At 56.5% G+C, this 19,611-nt stretch overlaps 1 protein-coding gene across 7 annotated transcripts in view; it reads right to left on the bottom strand.

The window, feature by feature from the left end:
• Positions 1–40: 40 nt before the first annotated feature.
• The window catches only part of vps13c (vacuolar protein sorting 13 homolog C), a 43,976-nt gene continuing 24,405 nt past the window's right edge, over positions 41–19,611 (bottom strand). For 4 of the 7 annotated variants that reach the window (XM_086026326.1, XM_086026328.1, XM_086026327.1 and 1 more), the window contains 40 exons: positions 19,089–19,393; positions 18,841–18,988; positions 17,437–17,575; positions 17,239–17,360; positions 16,801–16,958; positions 16,235–16,485; positions 15,843–16,159; positions 15,443–15,682; positions 15,220–15,351; positions 14,840–14,929; positions 14,327–14,482; positions 13,964–14,228; positions 12,980–13,140; positions 12,754–12,875; positions 12,266–12,569; positions 11,211–11,600; positions 10,673–10,783; positions 10,417–10,572; positions 10,181–10,306; positions 9,977–10,110; positions 8,951–9,077; positions 8,389–8,624; positions 7,936–8,080; positions 7,709–7,849; positions 7,552–7,633; positions 7,411–7,480; positions 7,066–7,177; positions 6,521–6,634; positions 6,308–6,435; positions 6,137–6,218; positions 5,926–6,039; positions 5,772–5,847; positions 5,370–5,533; positions 5,199–5,244; positions 5,000–5,123; positions 2,760–2,874; positions 1,602–1,693; positions 1,376–1,499; positions 753–836; positions 41–671 (listed from right to left, as the gene is read on the bottom strand). In XM_086026326.1, coding sequence (XP_085882452.1) covers positions 570–671; positions 753–836; positions 1,376–1,499; positions 1,602–1,693; positions 2,760–2,874; positions 5,000–5,123; positions 5,199–5,244; positions 5,370–5,533; positions 5,772–5,847; positions 5,926–6,039; positions 6,137–6,218; positions 6,308–6,435; positions 6,521–6,634; positions 7,066–7,177; positions 7,411–7,480; positions 7,552–7,633; positions 7,709–7,849; positions 7,936–8,080; positions 8,389–8,624; positions 8,951–9,077; positions 9,977–10,110; positions 10,181–10,306; positions 10,417–10,572; positions 10,673–10,783; positions 11,211–11,600; positions 12,266–12,569; positions 12,754–12,875; positions 12,980–13,140; positions 13,964–14,228; positions 14,327–14,482; positions 14,840–14,929; positions 15,220–15,351; positions 15,443–15,682; positions 15,843–16,159; positions 16,235–16,485; positions 16,801–16,958; positions 17,239–17,360; positions 17,437–17,575; positions 18,841–18,988; positions 19,089–19,393 — 6,105 coding nt within the window. In that variant the 3' untranslated portion in view covers positions 41–569. Of the gene's footprint in view, positions 672–752; positions 837–1,375; positions 1,500–1,601; positions 1,694–1,872; positions 2,099–2,759; positions 2,875–4,999; positions 5,124–5,198; positions 5,245–5,369; positions 5,534–5,771; positions 5,848–5,925; positions 6,040–6,136; positions 6,219–6,307; positions 6,436–6,520; positions 6,635–7,065; positions 7,178–7,410; positions 7,481–7,551; positions 7,634–7,708; positions 7,850–7,935; positions 8,081–8,388; positions 8,625–8,820; positions 9,078–9,976; positions 10,111–10,180; positions 10,307–10,416; positions 10,573–10,672; positions 10,784–11,210; positions 11,601–12,265; positions 12,570–12,753; positions 12,876–12,979; positions 13,141–13,963; positions 14,229–14,326; positions 14,483–14,839; positions 14,930–15,219; positions 15,352–15,442; positions 15,683–15,842; positions 16,160–16,234; positions 16,486–16,800; positions 16,959–17,238; positions 17,361–17,436; positions 17,576–18,840; positions 18,989–19,088; positions 19,394–19,611 lie in introns of those variants that run through there. The other 3 variants (XM_086026330.1, XM_086026331.1, XR_015086249.1) reach the window with 3 other exon arrangements.

The raw sequence follows: 19,611 nt of genomic DNA, 5'->3' as shown, positions 1-19,611 counted from the left end.
GTCGTCGCGGCGACAAGGAGGAAAGGCGTCTTTTGGTCCATTTTGGCTTGACTCCTTTTATGGCTTTCGTTGACACAAAGTAAACATTTGGCCTGAGATGAACACAAATAAACAAAGATGTCTGAATCGGGAACTTGACGCGTAAGTCTCACTTCCATGTTTTGGTTACGCTCGCACGCGCAAAATAAACTCCGATTTCATGTGTCAAAATGTCAAAGTGTCCGCCAGACCTTGCCAGCATTCATCAGCTGCCCGCAAATCAAAAAAAGTCGATTATCACCCCAGAAATACAAGTCAAAAAAAGTGGATTGTCTGCGTGCGCGTACACGCATCTTCATCGTGAACAAGGTCATTTGGAACAATAGTTGTCGCTCGTGCTTGTAAGATGCTTTCAATTTGGAAGCGAAATACTAGAGGCAATTAAGCACACTTCACTTCTTCCCCCCCCAAATCCTTTGGAGCGTCGTCGTCTCGTGCGATGAGAAAAAACAAGCCGTGACTTTGGTCACGGCCGCAGTCCGAAGCAAAGTTGACAGGAAGTGATGTCACGGCCCGGCCAGGACGCGACCTCACGGCTTGCTGGTGGCTTTGAGGAAGCGTTGCGACTTTTGTCTGCTCATGCGACGTTGCCGCTGATCCGCCTGAGCGTCCAAGATGGACTCCAGCATCCTCTGAGGGGAACCGTGGCAACATAACACACACATTAGATGCGCGCGCACGCACGCACACGCGCACACACAGACGGGAAGTACCTGGGCTGCGTTGACATCTCTCAAGTCGATGCTGCGAGTTGACTCGTGAGCATCTTTTTTGGGAAGTTTCAACTTGTGATGCTCCTGAAAGACACGTGATGATGTCACGCAATGACATCACGCTGCGCCGAGGTCACGCAACGACATCACGCTGCGCCGAGGTCACGCAACGACATCACGCTGTGCCGAGGTCACGCAACGACATCACATGACAACGGCCATGCGCAGTCCCTCCAAGAGCCAAAGGTCACGTGATCAAAGGTCAAATCAAAAAAAGAAACACGAGTGACTTTGTTGTCCAAGGCTGATGTCGTCAATGCGCGACGGATGGACCCGATAGGCCGATTATTGGGAGGCAAGGGGGCCCATATTTGGAGCCAATATTCAATGTCGGTAAAAAAAGGGAAAAATATTGGCATCAAAATAAAAAAAACTCTTAACTTGGTTGAAATGTCTTTAAGCTTATGTTTATGGAATCGTTTTTCAGATTTTTTCAGTTCAGTTTTGGGGTTTTTTTGTATTATTACTGTCCATTTTGACAAAATGGTTTAAAATTGATTTATCACCGTTTGGCGCTAGCGCCGGCCGTCGCGAGGCCTCCCATCATGCGCTCGCGTTGTTACCTTGCAGTAAATGTTGAGTCGCGTTCCGGAGACCTCGGGAGCGGAGAGGAAGTCTTCAAACAAACACTCCCAGTCTTTGCTCAAGTGTCCCACAAAGTCCATCTCCTTCACGCACAACACCCGCCTGCAACGAGGGGCGCGTGAGCACGGGGCCGGCCGCGGCGCGCAGGATGCGGCTCTTGCGCGGCGCGCCTCCGCCGGCGGCGTACCTCCGCCGGCGGCGTACCTGTTGGTGAGCAGGATGTGGCTCTTGCGCGGGCCGGGCTGAGGAAACCCATCTCGGAAGACTTCGCCTTCCAGCCGCTTGAGCTCCGAGCGCTGTCGCCGCAAACGCAAGGTCAAACGAAAGATGTACGTACGCGCGGCACACGCAGACAGATACGCACGTCGGCCGCGCACACGCACGTGCACAAAAACATACAAATAGGTGGGCACGCGCACACGACATACACAGAGACACGCACGCGCACGCACGCAGTCAGTCAGTCAACAGGTCGTTGCTCTGGACACTTTATTCATCTTCCCACAGATGAATGCGAGCTACACTGGTGTAAAAAAAAAAGAAAGGAAAAGAAAAGAATCAACACTCACTTATTTATAAAGATGGGTTGTTTTTTTTTAAACGCTAATCTAAAGTAAAGAAAGAGAAAAGACATGCAACAACATCTTGGGGAGGAAAAAGGGAAGCCAAAGTCCAAGACGCTTTTTTTAGTCGCCATCCTGCTGCGTGTCAGTCAAACACACAAAAAAGAAAAAAGACAAGGATCAACTTGAGCTCAGGAAGAAGAAGAAGAAGAAGAAGAAAGGAGGAGGACAACAACTTGTGTCAGTCAACTTTGAACGGCTGCAATGTTGGACATGTGACAAGCGGAGCTGGGCCTTCCGTCCGTGTGACGCGAGGCGACTCGCTATCGTTCCTCGTCGCCCGCACAGGTGCCGCCATGCGCAAATGTTGTCGTGCGTCGCTTGTCTGAGTGCAATGTGCAAATGCGGAAGGCCGCGCGCCGCACGGCTGCCAACGCTCATGTTGCACAGAGCGCACTGATTGGATGGTCCATTTTTGGGGTTTTTTTTTTTTTTTTTTAGTTCAGAAGCGCTGACGGAAGCCCGTTTGGAATCAGAGGCGGTCCGGCCCCTAGGCGGCTACTATTTTTATTGCCCCCCGGGAATGACGGACGACGGAAGGGTGCCCACGCCGCAGACGGATGAGGAATCTTTTGCCAAAGGCCCAGCTCTGGTCAGAAGCTGCTCAACGGCAGTTCCGGTCATGTGTTAGCATTGAGCTAGCAAAGTTGAAATGCAAAGTTATGGTCGGAGTTGTCTCTTGTAAAACATCACAGAGAGCAACGTCAAACGCTAAGCAGGGGACATTTGGGGGACTCACCTGAAAAAGGTCAAAGCCTTGCGATTCGCCGAGGTCGTAGGGCCGAATGATTCCGTCCTCTCGGATCAGTCGAACTGGACGAAGTTGTCTCACGTCTTCTGTGGACTCCGCCACCCTGGCCCGCGCGCACACACACACAATGACAAACCATTCGAATGAATGAAAAGATAGGAAGGGAAAAGCCGCCGCCGCCGCCGAGCGTTGCGGGCACACGCGCGCTGCTCCCGGGGCCGCAGCGAGCGTCTCACCTGATTTGACCTCTAGGGGCAGCGTGGAACAGGCACACAGTCACGTGACCAATCAGAAAGAGGAAGCATGTTGTCACGGCGACAAGAACCAAAGCGGGTCATTGTCGTTTTGGGGTGGCGATCAAACAAAGAGCCTCCGACCGGACGCAAGCCAATCGGCACGGAGCGTCGGCACGTCATGCACGCGCGCACACATGCGCCGACGAGCCGCGCCGACCTTCCTCACTCAAACGTCACGTCTGCACTCGAGTGTCACCTTGGTCAACCTGTGCCATGCGCATTCTGATGCCACGTTTGGAGTCCTTTGGTGTCAGTCGCGCATATTTGACGCTCGGAACGCAGCGGTACGTCCCGCTCGCGGTACGTCCCGCTCGCGGTACGTCCCGCTCGCGGTACGTCCCGCTCGCGGTACGTCCCGCTCGCGGAGAGTCCCGCTCGCGGAGAGTCCCGCTCGCGGAAAGTCCCGCTCGCGGAAAGTCCCGCTCGCGGAAAGTCGGCTCGCTCTGCCCGCTTTGACTCGGGACAGCCCAAAATCATTGTTGTCCCGAATATCTTCTACGCACGGCCACTGGTTGAAACAAGGCATTCTGATGAACAACTGCATATGCGGAATTAGAGTTAATCCAGCCACCTCGGGCGGCGGCCATTTTGTCACTTCTCGCAGTTGCTCAGGTACGGACCGGTCACGGCTCACGGCTGTTTTCCGAAGCTGAGCCGTGACGGCTCCTTAGCTGAGCCCTCAGCAACTGTCATGTCAGTGGACAAAAGTGACAAAATGGCCGCCCACAGAGACGGCTCAAAACGGATTATGGATGTGGATTATTCGCTCATCAGATAGTGGGCCTGCGGAGAACATATGCTTGGGGAACAAAACCTTTGCCTTGACTTTCCCTTTAGGAGCGTCAGGCAGGACAAGATGGAAGCCGCACAAGCAGGATGGCGGGGCAGGCTTGTGGGGGCTGGGACACGCAAGCCTCCCTACGTGGAAGGAAGGAAGGAAGGAAGGAAGGAAGGAAGGCGGGAGGGCTTTGCCAACGCGGCAGCCATGTTGCTTAGCGGTCAGATCGCATTTTTTGTTGGCAGTCCCGCTCTATCACGTTCGGACCCCTGCCGCGGATTTGGAGTCGGACGGCAAGTTCGTCGTCCCCTTTAAGTCTCGTGCAAGATTCAAGGTTTGCTCGGTCGACACAAAATGCAGCAGGGGGCGGGGCTTGTTTCCGGAGGGACGGACGGGTGTAGTGGTCACGTGATGAACTTACCGTCAGCTAAGGTCACGTACAAATGTGATGTGAGAGCACACCGGTCCGCATTCAAGTGCAAGTTGAACGTTTGATGAGCACGGACACAAAGGCCGACCACGAAAAGTTAACATGTTAGCTCCATGGGAGTTGAACATGTTAAATACTCACACAGCCAAAAAAAAAAAGAAAAGTCACACCGGAGCTCGACGACACAAAAGCAGAACAAATGGACATTAGTCAGCACAGCAGAAGAATACAAACGCCGATGAGGGGCCCGGGGGATGCCGATTTAGAATAAAAATGAGCATAATTCTATTGAGTCCAAGCCGGCCCATGACACGCTTGTTATAGTTCATGAAAAAAACAACAACTCGCCGAAACGAAAGTCCACGTGATCGGAAGTAACTCACTCTCGGCCAAACGTGCTTCGTTTTCATCTTTGTTCATACAAGAGCCTTTGGGCTCGATCGGAAATGGCCTCGGTTTCCTTGGCAGAAGATGGACGCTCCGACAATCCTTTGGGGATTGTACTTTACTCCATGACACCGGACTTAATGACCTCATCCTGCACTTGACAAATACGTCATATGCAAAGACACAAACTAGACTGGAGCCCTTGGCCGCAAAAAAACCTTTGAAAAAGGATTCAAAAAATCCAAACTAAAAAGTACCTCCAATATTTATAAAAAAAAAAAAACCAACCTTTTGAGTTGAAGAATCCAAAGGTCGCGGGCGCGGCCACGGGACGTACCTCTGGATGCCCTGAAAGGTGCTGCTGGCCATGTCCACGATGCTGCCGGTGGGCCGGGCCACCGCGCCCACCAGGCCTTTGCCGATGCCTTTGAAGAAGCCCGCCGCGCCCTCCTTCTTGGCCCCTGCGCAAGCGGCGAGGACAAGCGCTGGGTCAGTGGGAGCAAAGCAGAGCGAAAGACGGTTCAGCGTCCACGCACCCTCCACTGGTTTGGTGACGATGCCGGTGACTCCGCTCACAACGCCCTGCACGCACGCACGCACGCACGCACGCACACAGGCACACGTGGGTCACGCGCGATGCGGCGGGCACGCAGACGCGCAGAAGGGTGTAGGCCAGGGGGCGGGCTTAAAGCCCGGCCTCCTCCCACCTTGAGAAGTCCTTTCCCGCCTTTGGCCAAGCTCCCGCCAAAGTCTTTGGGGGTCCTGTTCATCTCTTCTCTGCGTTTCTGTTGGTACTCTTTGTCCATGGTGATGGCCGCCAGACCTTTGCCCACCGAGCCGGTGATCCTGGACACCACGCCTGCGGCGCCCCCTGCGGGACGGCCGCACAAGTCACACGCCCCGACTTCGTGAAAGCTAACGGCGGCATCAACTAAATGGCGCGTGTCTGCGCGTGTCTGCGCGTGTCTGCGCGTGTCTGCGCGTGTGCGCCTTTGGCAATGGATGGAAAGGGAGCGCGCACTCGCACTCTCCGCGTCACGTTTGCACACGCTTGTACTTTTCCGCCACCTTTGCTGCGGTGATGCAGCGGCGGTGTTTTGTGCTCTCACCAACAGTGTGACCCAGGAGGCTGCGCACTCCGATGACAAAACCTTCAGCAAACTCCTCCGGACCTTGGACCGCCCCCTGACGCCACAAAGAGGCCAGGCGCTGTCACGCGCTGTCACGCCGCGCGCGCGCGAGAGCGAGCGAGCGAGCGTCTACCTGAAACGGCTCGTAAAAGAAGGCTTCCACACCCTCCGACAGACCTCGGATCAGTCCAAAGGGGTTCCCTAGCACGTCCAGACCGAGAACCAGGACGTACATCTGCTTTAAGAACTGCACGTGGCGACAGGACACGGCAATCAGACCACAGCAGCGGTCCCGGGCGGGCGGGCGGACGGACGGACGGACGGGAAAGGCGGCCTTTGTCAACCTGCTCGCTGTAGTGTCGCAGCGCCGCCCGCATCAGCTTCTCCCGCCGGTAAAACTGGCACTTGACCTCAAAGTAGGCCAGCCTGCGGGAAGCGGAGCACAGCGGCCCGTCACAGCGAGATCGCTCAGCGATCGGCCCGTGGCGGCGGCGGCGGCGGCGGCGGCCTCTCACTTGAAGACGAGGTCGTCCACGTCGGTCAGCGTGGCTCCGATGCTCTTCAGGAGCAGGTTGAGCGACTGGACGGCGGCGGCCTGGCCCGACGGGTCGCCGCTGGAGCCCAGCGACAAACTCAGGTGCAGCTGGGGGGAGGCGCGGGCACTTTGACTCTCACCCTTGCACGCGCCCGCGCCCGCGCCCGCACCCACGCCCGCGCCCGCGCCCTACCTTGATGGGCGAGATGTGGAAGTGTTCAAAGAAGTTGAGTCCCGACGCGTCACTCAGCGAACTTTCCATCAGTTGGGCCTGCAGCAGCTCAACATCTTTTTGGATCAGACGACTCTGAAAAACACACACGGACACAACTAAGGGGGCCTTTTTGTCACGCTTCAACATCTCATGCAAATCCAAGCCCGACTTTTCTCTTCCAGTCCAAGTGAGGCAGACGAGACGAGGTGGACTTGCATCGAGCCTTTGAAAGGCAACGAGCGGAGCCGGGCAGTCGGGAGGCCCAGCGAGAGCCGCGCGCGGGCTCCCAATACGCCCGCGTGTCTTCATCTTCTTGGAGCAATCCACCCGATCCGCCATCGGAACTTTAGCGTCTCGCTGCAGCAGGGGAACTGCAGTTCGTTGAGGTGCGTCACTTGGACAAAAGTGGCGATCGGCTGACATCTTGTCAAATCATTTTCACTCCATACGACTTGCGCTTTGGGCGATTGGCGGGCCTCGACAAAATCGCCATACCGAGTTGGGCCCGGTCGGGGTCGACCCACCTTTTGCCCTTTGGCTCGGGGGTCGGCGGCAGGGCTCAGCAGAGCCAAGATGGCCGACAGGAAGCCTTGATCCAGCTTCACTGCCATTTCCTGGACCAACGCCATGAAGTACCTGACAAAGAATCGCGCGTGAGTGGCAGAGTGTCCCATTCCGCACGTCCTCGCTGATGCCACCTTGACCGCCGGGCGCGCGGCGGCGGCATGAATGTGCGTGCGCACACACACATACATACATTTACACGTACTGAAGACGGCAAACGCGGCCAAACGCAGCGAGCCGTCTCTCAGATCCATACAAGACTCAGGCCACACTTGCAGAGAGCGAAAACGGGCGCAGACACTCACTTGAACTGCGTGACGCCGCTGTGCCGGTTAAAGCGCGTGATGACGGACACATCGATGAAGGGCTTGGGCTCTGTGAGGGCGGAGCTTGCGGTTAAAGGAAGCGGGGAGGGCCACAGGAAGCGACAGAAAGCGCCGGAGCACCTGAGTCCAGAGCGATGGACTTGGGAGGAGGAACCGGGTGGAACGCGATGGGGAAGATGGCGCCCGGCAGCTGGTTGTCCACCTGAACGCACACACGCGCGCGCGCGTCACAGGTGGCTGGCGCCGGGTGTGCAGCGACGCCCGGCGGGCGGCCCACCTGCAGCCAGTGCAGTTGCGCCCGAAGGCTCCGCTGGTGCCGAGATCGTTTCAACTCCACCTGGATGCCCGACAGGAAGTTCCTCCGGAGCGGGCAGGAGAAGGGCTGCCGCATCATCATGATGGCGGCGCTCAGGTTGACCTGGCCACCGGCGACACCACGGGCCATGACGTCTCCGGGGCGATGGCGGCGGCGGCGGGCGAGCGGGCCGGCGGGCGGCCACTCACCTCCAGGTTGGCGTCCACTTTGGTCCAACCGGCCGGCAGCTGGCCGCTCTGAAGGCTTTGGTACGTCTTCTCCAGCAAGTTGATGTGCTTCTGACTCAGCGGCTTCCAACGGTTCTTGCGCCGCATCTCCCACACCACGCCAGAACTGAGCACACGCACACGCACACGCCATCTCCACAAAAATACAAGCTCCAAAACAAAACGCAGTGCAAAGCAATACAAAGTCGTGATTGTCCAGGTGTGGCACGCCAGCTCCCTCTAGTGGTACACAAAGAAAGCGGCTTCATGTTGAAGTAGCTTTGACTTTTTTTTTTTTTTAATGCGGTCCGGCACAGTAGGTTGTCTTTTCCTGTACAGGTAATCAAATTGAAGAGGATTTCTGGAACTTTGAACAAGTAGGTAAGACACACACACGCACACACACACTTGAACCCAGGTAGCGAGCGCACAGACCTGGGAATGCCAACGTAGGCCACTTCCTGGCGGCTGGCGTTGTCCACCAGGGAGAGGCCCAGGCTCTGGAAGGAGACGCGCACTTCCTGTTGGAACTGTTCCAGTTCTTCGGCCTGGCGAGCTTTGGTCACCACGGCGACGTCTTCGGTGAAGATCAGGACGCGCTGACGGCCGTCCAGGAAGGACACCCAGTGAACCTCGGACAGGCCGTCGAACGAGAACTGACCCACCTCGTCCTGGGAAGGAGAGAGAGAGAGAGAGAGCGCGCGCGAGTACAACGGCCACACTTTTCACAGACATCTTTGCAGTCCTGCGCCATCTTTGCAGTCCTGTGGCAAGTTTGAATTGGATTGACTTAAGCAGGGAGGTCAGCTGAGAAGCGGTTCTCATTGACCGTGACAACCTGGCAGTTGCACCTTGTCATAAACGGACCTTGCAGTCCTGCCTGCCTGCCTGCCTGCCCGCCTGCCTCCGTAGTCCTGTTTAAGATGTCCTGTCCTCAAATGCTAGCTAGCTAGCTAGCTGGCAGTAGGACATGAAGGTCGAGTGAAAGGAGGCGGACCTTGAGAAGGTCGGTCTCTCCGGAACGTTCGGCGCAGCTCCAGCTGAGCGTTCGAGCCCCGGTCGGGTCGTCCCAGACAAAGAGCCGCGCCTCGCCGGGCTTCAGCTGGTGAACGGCGGAACAACCGCTGAGAAGGACAAACGAGAGATGCGTCAGACACAGGCAGCGGTCGGGCCTGTTTTGAAAGCCAAGTGCCACGTTTGCAGGCTAATCAAATCTGGCCTTTCTCTCCCTAATTTGGGGCAAAGATCGCAGCGCAATACGCAGGGTGCCTTGTCGGACCCGCTACAAAAGTGATCGTCCGCGCGAGCGCCACTGGTGGTACAAAATCACGGAATTTAATCTACAAATTGTGCCTAACAAAGTGCTTGGGGGAAAGAAAGAAAAAACAACAACAACAAAAATCAATCAATCCAGCACAGAACGTTTGTTAAGTACAATTGAGATACAACAAGGAATCATCTACAACTGCTTGTGTTCAAACATTTCTTCAGGTACAATTTGTACTTTGTGTTATTTAAAGAGAAAGTCAACACAAACATTTTCTGCACACATGCAATAGTCAGTGGAATGCTGTGTTTCGAATTGTGAAGGCGCGAAGAGCATGGGATTGCAAAGATTTTTTTTTGGGGGGGGGGGGGTTGACCACCCCTTTAAATGCGGCTTGACATTCACATTCAAGACTATCGAGGTCACTTTTTCTCAAAGGCTTCCTTGAACTTCCAGGAGCCTTTCAAAAACCTTTAGGGGACATTTATTTAAAACTATTAGGGCTACTTTTAGGGAGTATTTGAGTACGTTGAGGAGTATTTCGATTTGGAGGAAATAGATTTAAAAGTATTGAGCTCCATATTGACAAGTATTTGAGCGCATCCGGGACTGTTTCCACCACATCGCGCTTGAACGCTTTAGGCTTCTGCGCAACTGTATCTTAAAGTTGGTCATTTTGGTGGAACTTGGAGAGCAAAAGTCTTTTTTTTAAGTGGTACTTGGCATTAACTAAAGCAAAAAAGTGGGGGCTCCGACCTCTGCTTGTAGCTGATGTCCACCCAGGGCGTGTGGTTGACCAGGAGGGCGGGCGCCGCCCCCTCGTAGTAGTCGGCGAAGCCGATGACGGTGGAGTGGTCCGACACGTTGACGTCCACCGTGATGCCGCCGCACTGCGCGCGCACAGCGCAGCCCGTCAGCAGAGGCACCCGAGCCGGCGCGAGCTCGGGAGACGCGCCCTACCGCGTCCACGGCGAGCAGGGTGCCGTTGTCCTGGCGGTCGAAGAAGAAACACTCGGACGCCCGCTCGGAGCCCACCGCGCGCACGCACAACTTGCCCGGAGTGCTCTCGGGCCACAGGGGGAGGCACTGGAAGGCAAGCCACGATCGGCGCAAGCAAGCGTCGGCGTCACTCGGCTTGAGAACAAGCGCAACAAGCTGCAACGCAGCAAATGCCTTTGGCCCAAGGCGGCGCTGACCTCGGCGGAGGGGACGTAGTGCCACCTGGTGGCGGCGGCGCCGACGAGTTCGCCGACCTCCAGCTCGTAGGAGGACTTGTTGACCAGCGTGTAGAAGGGGCTCACGGCGACCATCTTGGTCAGGTTGAAGCTGCTCATGCGGATGCTCACGCCCACCTCAGGCAAACACAAGCGAGCGAGCGCGCGTCACATCACATGGCACGGCGCCGCATGGCCCCACCTCATCTTATATCCACGGCAAGGGGAGGGGCGCTACCAGGAAGTCCGTCTTGTTGTTGTTGCCGGGGCAACGCACGCAGCCGTAACTTCCCACCGCGTCCAGGGAGAAGCCGTCCGACCAGGAGCTGGTGGACACGCACAGCTGCAGCTGGGAGCGCCGCGGCGAGAAAAAACTTTCAACTTATTTGCCACACGGCCCGATCGTGCTTTCATCCCGACCGCTTCCGGACGAGCGATCGACGGCTGCCGCGATTTTCAACGGACTCATAAAGGAGACGGACGGGCGGGCTTTTTTATGAGAACGGAGGCGTAAATGAGCTGCGGTTGGCAGAGGTGGGCGTTCCGTCACAAGGACTGACGGAGCGCCCGTCTCGCTGACGACTGGCGCTTTTTCACGCCTTTTCAAATTGACCGAGGACGGGTTTTCGTTTGAAGCGCGTCCGTCGTTACCCCGCCCGCCCCGACCGACTTCGATGACGGATTGACGGACCGACAAGTGACGAATGCTGGCGGATGTCGAACCGGCAACATTGTGTGAAAAAACAAAGTCGTCATTAGCCGCGACACGTTCCGACCTTGTTCTTGCCGAGGATGTTCTTCCTGCGGAAGGAGAAGAGGACGATGTCTCGGAGGTCGGCCGGATGTTTGAGGCTGACGTCTTCCGCCCGGTACCGGAGGACCCGCTGCGTCTTGTTGATGATCCAGAAGGGACTGAAAACGGAGAGCAGAAGGCGGCCCGGCGCCGGGGCCGCGTGGACGCTCAGGTCCAAAGTGGCGGCGGCGTCAGAGTCGCACGTCAGGCACACGGCCAGGAAGTCGGGCACGTTGCGGTCCACGCGCAGGTGCCCGTGCCAGTCGCGGCCCTGGTAGCGCAGCAGAACCACAGATATGATCTCGCCCGACGCGCGAGCGTTCAAAAGGTCCGACGTGCTCCCCTCCGCCAGCTCGTAAGAATCCGCACAATTCTGCGGAGGCAAACGGAGCGGCTCCACTTACAGCAGGAACACAGCTTGACGCTTTGCTTCTTGCCACTTTCTCGCAACGACAACGTTGGCAGCTGCCGTGCGCTCGACCTGGTTCTTCCACCGATTCTCCTTGTTTTCAAGAAGGTGTGAATGGTGTTCGCCAATCAACTTTGCCGGGGGCTCAAGCCACTCTCAAGTGACTTTGCTCTTGCTTTCATTCGCACGCTTCTTGTCCAATAAATACGATTCTGCAATTCTTATCGTTTCCCCCCCTTCAATTTCGGATGGAGCATTAAATGGTTCGCCATATGCCCGACCCGGTTCGTCCTTCGATGCCCACGCTAAATGTTTGAATGGAGCAGTTGCAGCTCGTGCTGGGATTATTTCCAATGAGCTTCGAAAGGATTTGGGTCTTTGCGTCTGACCAGTTCCTTGCTTGAATGCTTTAATGTTGAAACGGAGCGGTCAACGAGTTGTTCTTCCTTTAATTGGGATTACTTCCAATCACTTTAGAATGGAAGCAGAAACGGTATGATGTAGCTGGTCTCGTTTCTGCTTGAATTCCCCCCCAATAAAGTCAGAATGGAGCGGCAAACGGTTGCGAGGAGTCTGACCTGGGTCGCCTTTTTTTTTTTGCGTGTCTGAAGCGGTCTGCCTTCTGTTACCTCCATCATGTAGCGGAGCGTGTACGGCAGCAGGTTCCTGAGCGTGGCCACGGGGTGCAGGTGGAGGACGTAGGCCGGGTCCCAGTCGTCCTCGCCGCGGCTGGCGATGTGGTTGAGGGCGTCGGGCGCGGCCAGCGTGCTGACCGTCAGAGGAAGTACGCCGCCGCCTCCGTCCAGCGGGGGGCACTGCAGCAGCGAGCGCACCTCCGAGCTGCGGTGCACTTCCTCCTTCCAGGACAAGCAGGTGGACGACGGACCGTACTCGGACGACAGACCGGACGCCGGACGTACGTACAGCTGACACCTGCGCCCCAAAGGTAGGCAGGGGGAAAAAAAACAGCTTGGATTGTTGGGAAAGGCAGAGATAAATTGTTGACTTGCTCATGTAAAACCTCTCTGTATTGTTACTTCTGCAATTACAACGGAGCAATGATTTGATAAAGATTTCATTTAAAATGGTTTATTTCAAAGGCACGCGGGGACATCACCTGTAGGCGTCCAACGGGATATGGAATTCCTTCTCGGGGTGGGCGAGTCCGATCGCTTGCAGGGCGCGGGCCGAGGGGCAGAACTTGAGGATGCTGAACGGCACCGAGAAGTGGTTCTGGATCTGGAAAGCAGGCCGGATGCCGATTGGCCGCCGAGCGTTTGCGCTAGCCGGACGCCGACGAAGGACGCCCACAAAGACAAAAGACGTCGGCGTCCTCGACGTACCTGCAGGGGCGAGCGAACGGTGACGAGCTTGTTGCCGTCGGCGGCGTCGATCTGGACCACCAGCGACACGGACTGCTGCAGCTCGGGCCCGCGAATGTTGTAGAGGCGGCGGCCCGGCTTGTCCACGGGCACGTTGGCGATCTCGCTGTAGCCCGACGGCACTGGCGGGTCAAAAGCGGCACAGGCAATTCAACAAGCCGCCACAATTGCCGGCCCCCCTCCAATTGGCTGCTTCTGAGCAAAAAACTTGGGCCAAGCTTTCTTGAAAGTCTGTGTCTAGCCACTTTGGGCTTGATCAGGGAAACGTGTGCAGCGGCGGAGGCCCCCCCGCCCCCCTCTCACGTTCCAACAAAGTCAGAGAGCTAAAATTCTCCAAAATGGCTACAGTCCCCTCTAAAAGTCTTGGAACGGCAAGGTCAATTCCTTTGGGGGTTTTTTCGGGGGGGGGGGAGAGAGAGACACTGACGACATTTGGCTCTGAGATGAAAAGACGAATATGAGCTAAAGGTTGAGCTTTTATTTCACGGCATTGACATCCACATGTGTCAAACGACTCCTTTCTTTCTCCACACTCGGGCCTTTCCATCAATTTGTTGGAGGTTGATCTCGGTCTCACGGAGATGTCAAAAGCAATCAATCAAAGCCGGACTTGCCAACATTTGCCTGATATTCATCTTTTGGTCTGACAGCCAAATGTCAGACCAACCGACCTTGTGGAGGGGGCTGAACCTCTAAGCAAAACAACCAACTTCCTGTTCAGCTCAGGGCATGGGTTCTTCATACTTGTGAATTTTGTGTTCCCCAGAATAAATTGGCCATGCCGGCTAATGGCGTCCAGGGCCAAATCCACATCATCCGCATCATCATCATCCGCATCATCATCATCCACATCATCATCATCCACATCATCATCATCCACATCCACATCATCATCATCATCCACATCATCGTGATCATCATAAGAATAGCAAGAAATGCTCTGACCGATGGTGAGGTGAAACAAGCAGCTCTCCTGACGCTGCAGAGCCGACAGTTTGCCTCGAGACGAGGGTTCGAAGACGGAATGTTCCAGGTCCATGCTGCGCTGGGCCGGCAGCTCGTGCAGGCTCCCGTGCTGCGCTACGCCCACCGGCCTCAAGTTGGCGCTGTGCCGCACTATGAGCGGGATGCCCAGAGCGTTGAGGATGGTGAACGGAGCTTTCTCTTTCATGGACGGGTCAAAGGTGGACGCCGCGCCCTCGGAGAACGCCTGAATGCGACAACGTCATCATCATCATCATCATCATCGTCACCGTCATCACCGCGCTCGGCCGACAGGCATCGTTTCCAGGCCGACGGCAATTTGACCTTGGCGAGGTTGCCGAAGACGTTGAGGCTGCGGCGCGACAAGGTGACGTTGAGGGCGTCGCTGGAGCGGATGCTGACGGCCACGCACGGTTCCGGAAGGATCACAAAGTCGTCTCCGTGGACCGGACTTTTGTCTTGCACAGGATTGCTCTTCATCTGTCAAGTCAAACAGGACTTCTTGCTCATGTCCCGAACGGCCGCTCTGCTATGTGGACCAAATATTTGCCGGCGGCACTGCGGAGCCGTTCGTCTCGTCACTATTGTCAAGGAATCGCTACAAAATGACAATTTACTTATTGACTTCGCGTGCCTACATTGAACAGCTTATTTTGAGTTTATTTTTCTTTTGATCAACATATCATGGAACCAATGATAAAAACGTGCCAAAACGATTCATCCGTGATCAGTTTTAAACACGTTTCTGCTTGATTCCAATCCGAGTCCTTCCGTAAATCGTCACGGGAGCGTGGCGGTCACCGAGTGAACACCGTGTCGCGGCCGTGCCCTATTTACCTCCAGGTCCAGGCTCCACCTGCGGGCGCCGCTGTCCACGCGCTCGATCAGCGGCTCCCACACGGCGTGGACTTCGTTAAAGTAGTTCACCTGCAACATCACCAGATCAAATCCACATCACCAAAGTGTTTTTCCTTTCTTCCATTCCATTGGAGTCACACGCTTTGTTTTCAATATATACTTTGCTGTCCTGCTGCTGGGACATTGTGATTTCGAAGGAATGTTGGAGAAGACAGCGGAAGAAAGAATAAAAAGGAAAAAAACAAAGGAAAAAAATCGACGCCGGGACCCGATCAATTCACGGGCCGGCCGCTTTAAGACACACATAAGGGCAAAAGCGAAAAGCAGCTTCGTTTGTGTCCAAGAACTAAAGCGGCTACCTCCAGAGTCATATTGGCTTTGAGCTGCAAGAGCGAGGACCAGTCCTTGGCCGAGCCGCTGAAGGAGGACTCGGCCAGCAGCAGGGGCACCGTACGGTGACCCAGACCCGATTCCAGGGTGACCTGGATGACCTGGGAAGGGCGGAGAGCTCGTGAAAACCTCGCCCCACTTGGATGGCGGGTTGCTTTGCGGCGGGGCGGGGCGGGGCGGGGCGGGTCTTACTTTGACTCGGGCGGCAAAGCGCTGGCCGACGTTCAGCTCCTCCTGCTCCCCGAAGTTTTCGGTGACCTCGCTGGCCTGGTCCACGCCCAGGAACCAGTAGTTGCAGGCGTAGACCTTCTTGGTGAGCCACAGGTCTTGCAGGTCTTCCTGTTGTTGCTCTTCCGTCTCGCGGCTGTCCCGTCGCCTGGCCGTCATGGCCGCCAATATGGTGCTGACCGTGTTCAGGATGAACGGAGAAACCTGGGCCAAGGAAAACCACCCAACGGTGACCAAACACAAACGAAAGCCTAACCCTTCTTTCCGACGCTCGGTCGCAGCCCAAATTCACATTTGAAACATTTGGAACGCTCACTCGAAAGCCCCAAAAGCTCCTTTGACAAACCGCGCCCCGACTTCGTACCTTAACAATGACCTCCTCCACCGTGACGGAGCCGCTGAGCGGTCGGCCGGGACCGTGTGCGGTTTCCATGACAACGGAGCAGGGTCTCAAAACCGTGGTAATGGTCTCGTCCTCCTGGTTGTGGATGAAGGGGCAGGCCAGGACCTTGAGGGCCCTCAGGTGGGCCGTGGCGGTCTGGCTTCCGCCCTCCTCCGCCAGGTTCAAGTCGCACTGGAAGGACACCACCAGGGACGGGGCGTCCGCCTTCATCAGGCTGGCCACGAACACCACCCGCGGGTCCACGACCACCGCGCGCACGCTCGTCCTCGACGGCAACTCTAAACACACAGCGGGCGAGTAGGTGCGGCGCGGGCTCGGGCGCTGTCCTCGTGCTTACGCAGGGATTGGCCTACCGCTCTTGGCCTCGCTCATCCGTTGCGGGGCGGGCCTTGTCGGCAGCCTGTCGCTATTTTGGGGCGGGCGCTGCGGCAGAGCCCGCAGGAAGAAGTCGGCCACGGCCATCAGGAACTCCACGCTGGCGCACACGTAGAGTTTCTGCAGGACGGCCACGACCGAGCGGTCGCCGCCGCCGCCGCCGCCGCTCTGCCGGTAAACCACGTCCACCATCACCTGGGAGCTCTCAGAGTCTTGACGGCTCACCATCCTGAGGGCAAAGAGCACAACCTCGTGGACCACCTGAAAGTGACCTTCCCTTTCTTGGAACTGAGTCAGGGCCCCAATGCAACGGATCCCGGTCCCCCACGAACCGATCCTCTCTTTACAGGAAGCGGTCCTTCTCGCGCCCCCGAAACCCAGCCTCCCTTGCCTGAAAGCCATCTGACTGGTCGCGTTTGATTTTTGCCACAGTAACTTACTTACTGGGACTTACTCCGAACCTGAGGCGCCTTTAAGATGTGCACACCCGGGCATAAAACCTTCTTTCTTTGTTTCTAAAGACATGCGTAAGCCACCTACTTACCGCGAGGTGACTCTGTCCATGCCTGTCCTCTGGTCATCCAAAGTGCAGTCGGTCAGGACGGTGCTGAACTCCATGCTGCCGTTGCTCCAGAGCTTCCCGGAGGCCTTCAGCAGGTGGAGGGCGAACTCGCCCAGACGCAAATTGTCACGGTCAGAAGGCTGCAGGAAACAGGCGCAACGATCAGACTGAACCACCTGAAGTAGATGGAAAGAAACAACAACACTCCCGCTCTCCCTGAACCGCGTCGGCCGCCTCAAGCACTGTTTGTTTTTCAGTGGGGGTAAAAGGTGAAGTCAAGCTGCTGACAGGTGAGAATGATATTGAACGTTTCCAATGAACTGTTAGCTGGGAAACCTTCTCACGCTCCTTCCGCCTCGGCCGCTCGCTGGTCTTCCCCCACGGGGGACAAGCAAAGATCAAAAGCGGTCGCGCACCAACCTGTGCGGGTTCGTCTTTGTACAGAACCAATCCGAGCGACTCGACACTAAAGTTGAACTTGATGGACTCCGCGCGCTGATCCCGGTCCTCCTCCACCCTATTCACCTGCTTGCCAGCGTCACCTGAAAGGTCAAACAAAAACCCGTGCATGTCTTCCGCAGTCAAATCAACGTCAACTAAGACGGGCCGCGCCGGAACCTGTCTGAGGGCCGGCGGGCGCCGGAAGCTGCCGGCCGCTTCCCGGTCCGGGCTCAGTCGTCCGCAGGCTGTCGGCCTCGGCCGTGTTGTCCGTCAAGATTTTCAGCAGCGCCTTCAGATCTTCCTGGCTCAGCGCCACCTACGGGGCACAAGCGAACCGAGTTCCTCTTTTGGAGTGCTCGCGTCAGATAGGCGGACCTTAGCCTAGCTCAGCCTAAGAGGAAAGGCCCGGCCGGCCTACCGACCGCACGTCAACGACAACGTCGCGAGATTCTCTGGATGTTTCTCAAGGTCAAGGATAGTCCCTTGGTGGGAGGGGGCGCTCGAAAAAGAAACACAGATCTTACCGTAAACAAACCTAGGACCAAAAAAAGTCTTCATCTTCAACTGAGGCTAAGTGTTCAGAGCGTCTGTGTAACAATGATAACAAAACAAATGATGCTAATTAAAATTGACGACGTTTGAATGGAGGCAACCGGACCCTTGTCGTTTGTCCACAACGTTTGGCCTCACGTGCTCGGTCGGGGTCATCGCTCACAAGCCTCGAAGACGGAGACGCGGAGAAGATCTAAAGCCAAGACAAACGCTGGACGGATGGAGCAGACACACAGCAGGAAGGCTCCAAGGGACTGACTGCGCCGCCTAAGGGTTCCCCCGACTGGCCACGACACCCCATAGTGAGGATGAAGACACCAGGCGCCATGCTGGCTAGAAACTCACAAGAGGGCAGAGCCAGCAGTTCGTTTCAATGTCAAAAGCAAGAAAGCACAGACAGCGAGGTCCCGATTGCGGACAGGGAGGGACCGTTGCAAATGACAAAGCGGGGCTGTCCCCGTCGTGTCATTTTCAGATGATCCCAATGGGGCGGCAAACAGGGCGCCTTCGCCTTCGCCTTCGCCTTCGCATCCGCATCCGCATCCGCATCCGCATCCGCATTCGCATTCGCATTCGCATTCGCATTCGCATTCGCATTCGCATTCGCATTCGCATTCGCATCCGCATCCGCATCCGCATTCGCATTCGCATTCGCATTCGCATCCGCATCCGCATCCGCATCCAACATTTCCAACTGAGGAGGAGTTTTCAAACAAACAAGCCCAGTCAGTCCAGTTGCCTGCACTCGACCTTAGCCGATGACGAGTTCAGCAAATGTCGAGAAGGAACCTCGTTTGCCGAGGGAAAACACCCGGTCCGCATTGTGCCATCGCAGGTTCTAGGCAGGGTGAGAAAAGGTCCTAAGAGACGCACGCTACTGACAGCACCTTTGGAGGACCGCCGCTCGTGGACTGGACGCAGTCACAACAAGTTAGAAAACCTCGTCAGTCAGCATCAAAGTGAAATGGACACACCCTCCTCCAAAAGGACATCCCGGTCCCCCCGACACACCGGCTCCTTTTTCCCCACCTTCATCGGCCTGAGGTCCCCGTCCACCTCCACGGCAGCCATCCCGTCGTACCAGGATGCGGCCAGGTTCCTGCTGACCCTCAGCCTGAGGTTGACCGGCTCGAGAAGCTCGCTGCAGGCTCCGCCCGAAGCGGGGTCCAAACACTTCCTGGCGGACAACACACTCGGGATGACAAGCACGTCTTTGCCCTCTCTTGCCTCACAGCTCAGTTGAGTTCCCAAAGATGCAACGCAGAAGCTTGTCAGACCTGGACAATTTGAGCCGCGTCAGTTGGACCTCCATGTTGTCAACGACGGCCGGCAGGGGGCACCCGTCCACGGGCAGCAGGGAGAAGGAGTTGGATACGGTGATGAGGCCCAGGTCAGCGACCAGGGCGCGGTAGGAGGCGGACGACTGCGGGATGACGATCAGAGGCGCCTTCAGCTTGATGTCCGTGGACAGACGGAAGCTTTTCTCAGCCAAGTCGCGAACGCTGGAAGCCGCCCTCTCCGCCGCCTGAGCCGTGGCCGCGCTCACCGCCGCTTTGGCCGTCTGGAAGTTATTGGTGAAGTTCTGCGGGGCGCGCACACAATGCAACGGGTCGATGGAGGGCGCGGCTCAGGTGCGCAGATGCTGGGGATCAAGTACACAGAGAGGAAACCGCCCGGGGCCGCACTTGCCGGCACTCGGCTAAAACCATCCTCTCCTCAAGCAAGTGACGTTCGACCTCCGCGGCGGCAGCAAACCGTAGCGCGCGCGGTTGTCACTGAAGGCAGAGTAGCGACGGGAAG

The sequence above is a fragment of the Filicampus tigris genome, chromosome 3, assembly GCF_054856515.1.
Source record: "Filicampus tigris isolate MCC_2025a chromosome 3, RoL_Ftig_1.0, whole genome shotgun sequence".
Taxonomy (NCBI): Eukaryota; Metazoa; Chordata; class Actinopteri; order Syngnathiformes; family Syngnathidae; genus Filicampus; species Filicampus tigris.
This window is presented reverse-complemented; position numbering and strand designations above follow the sequence as displayed.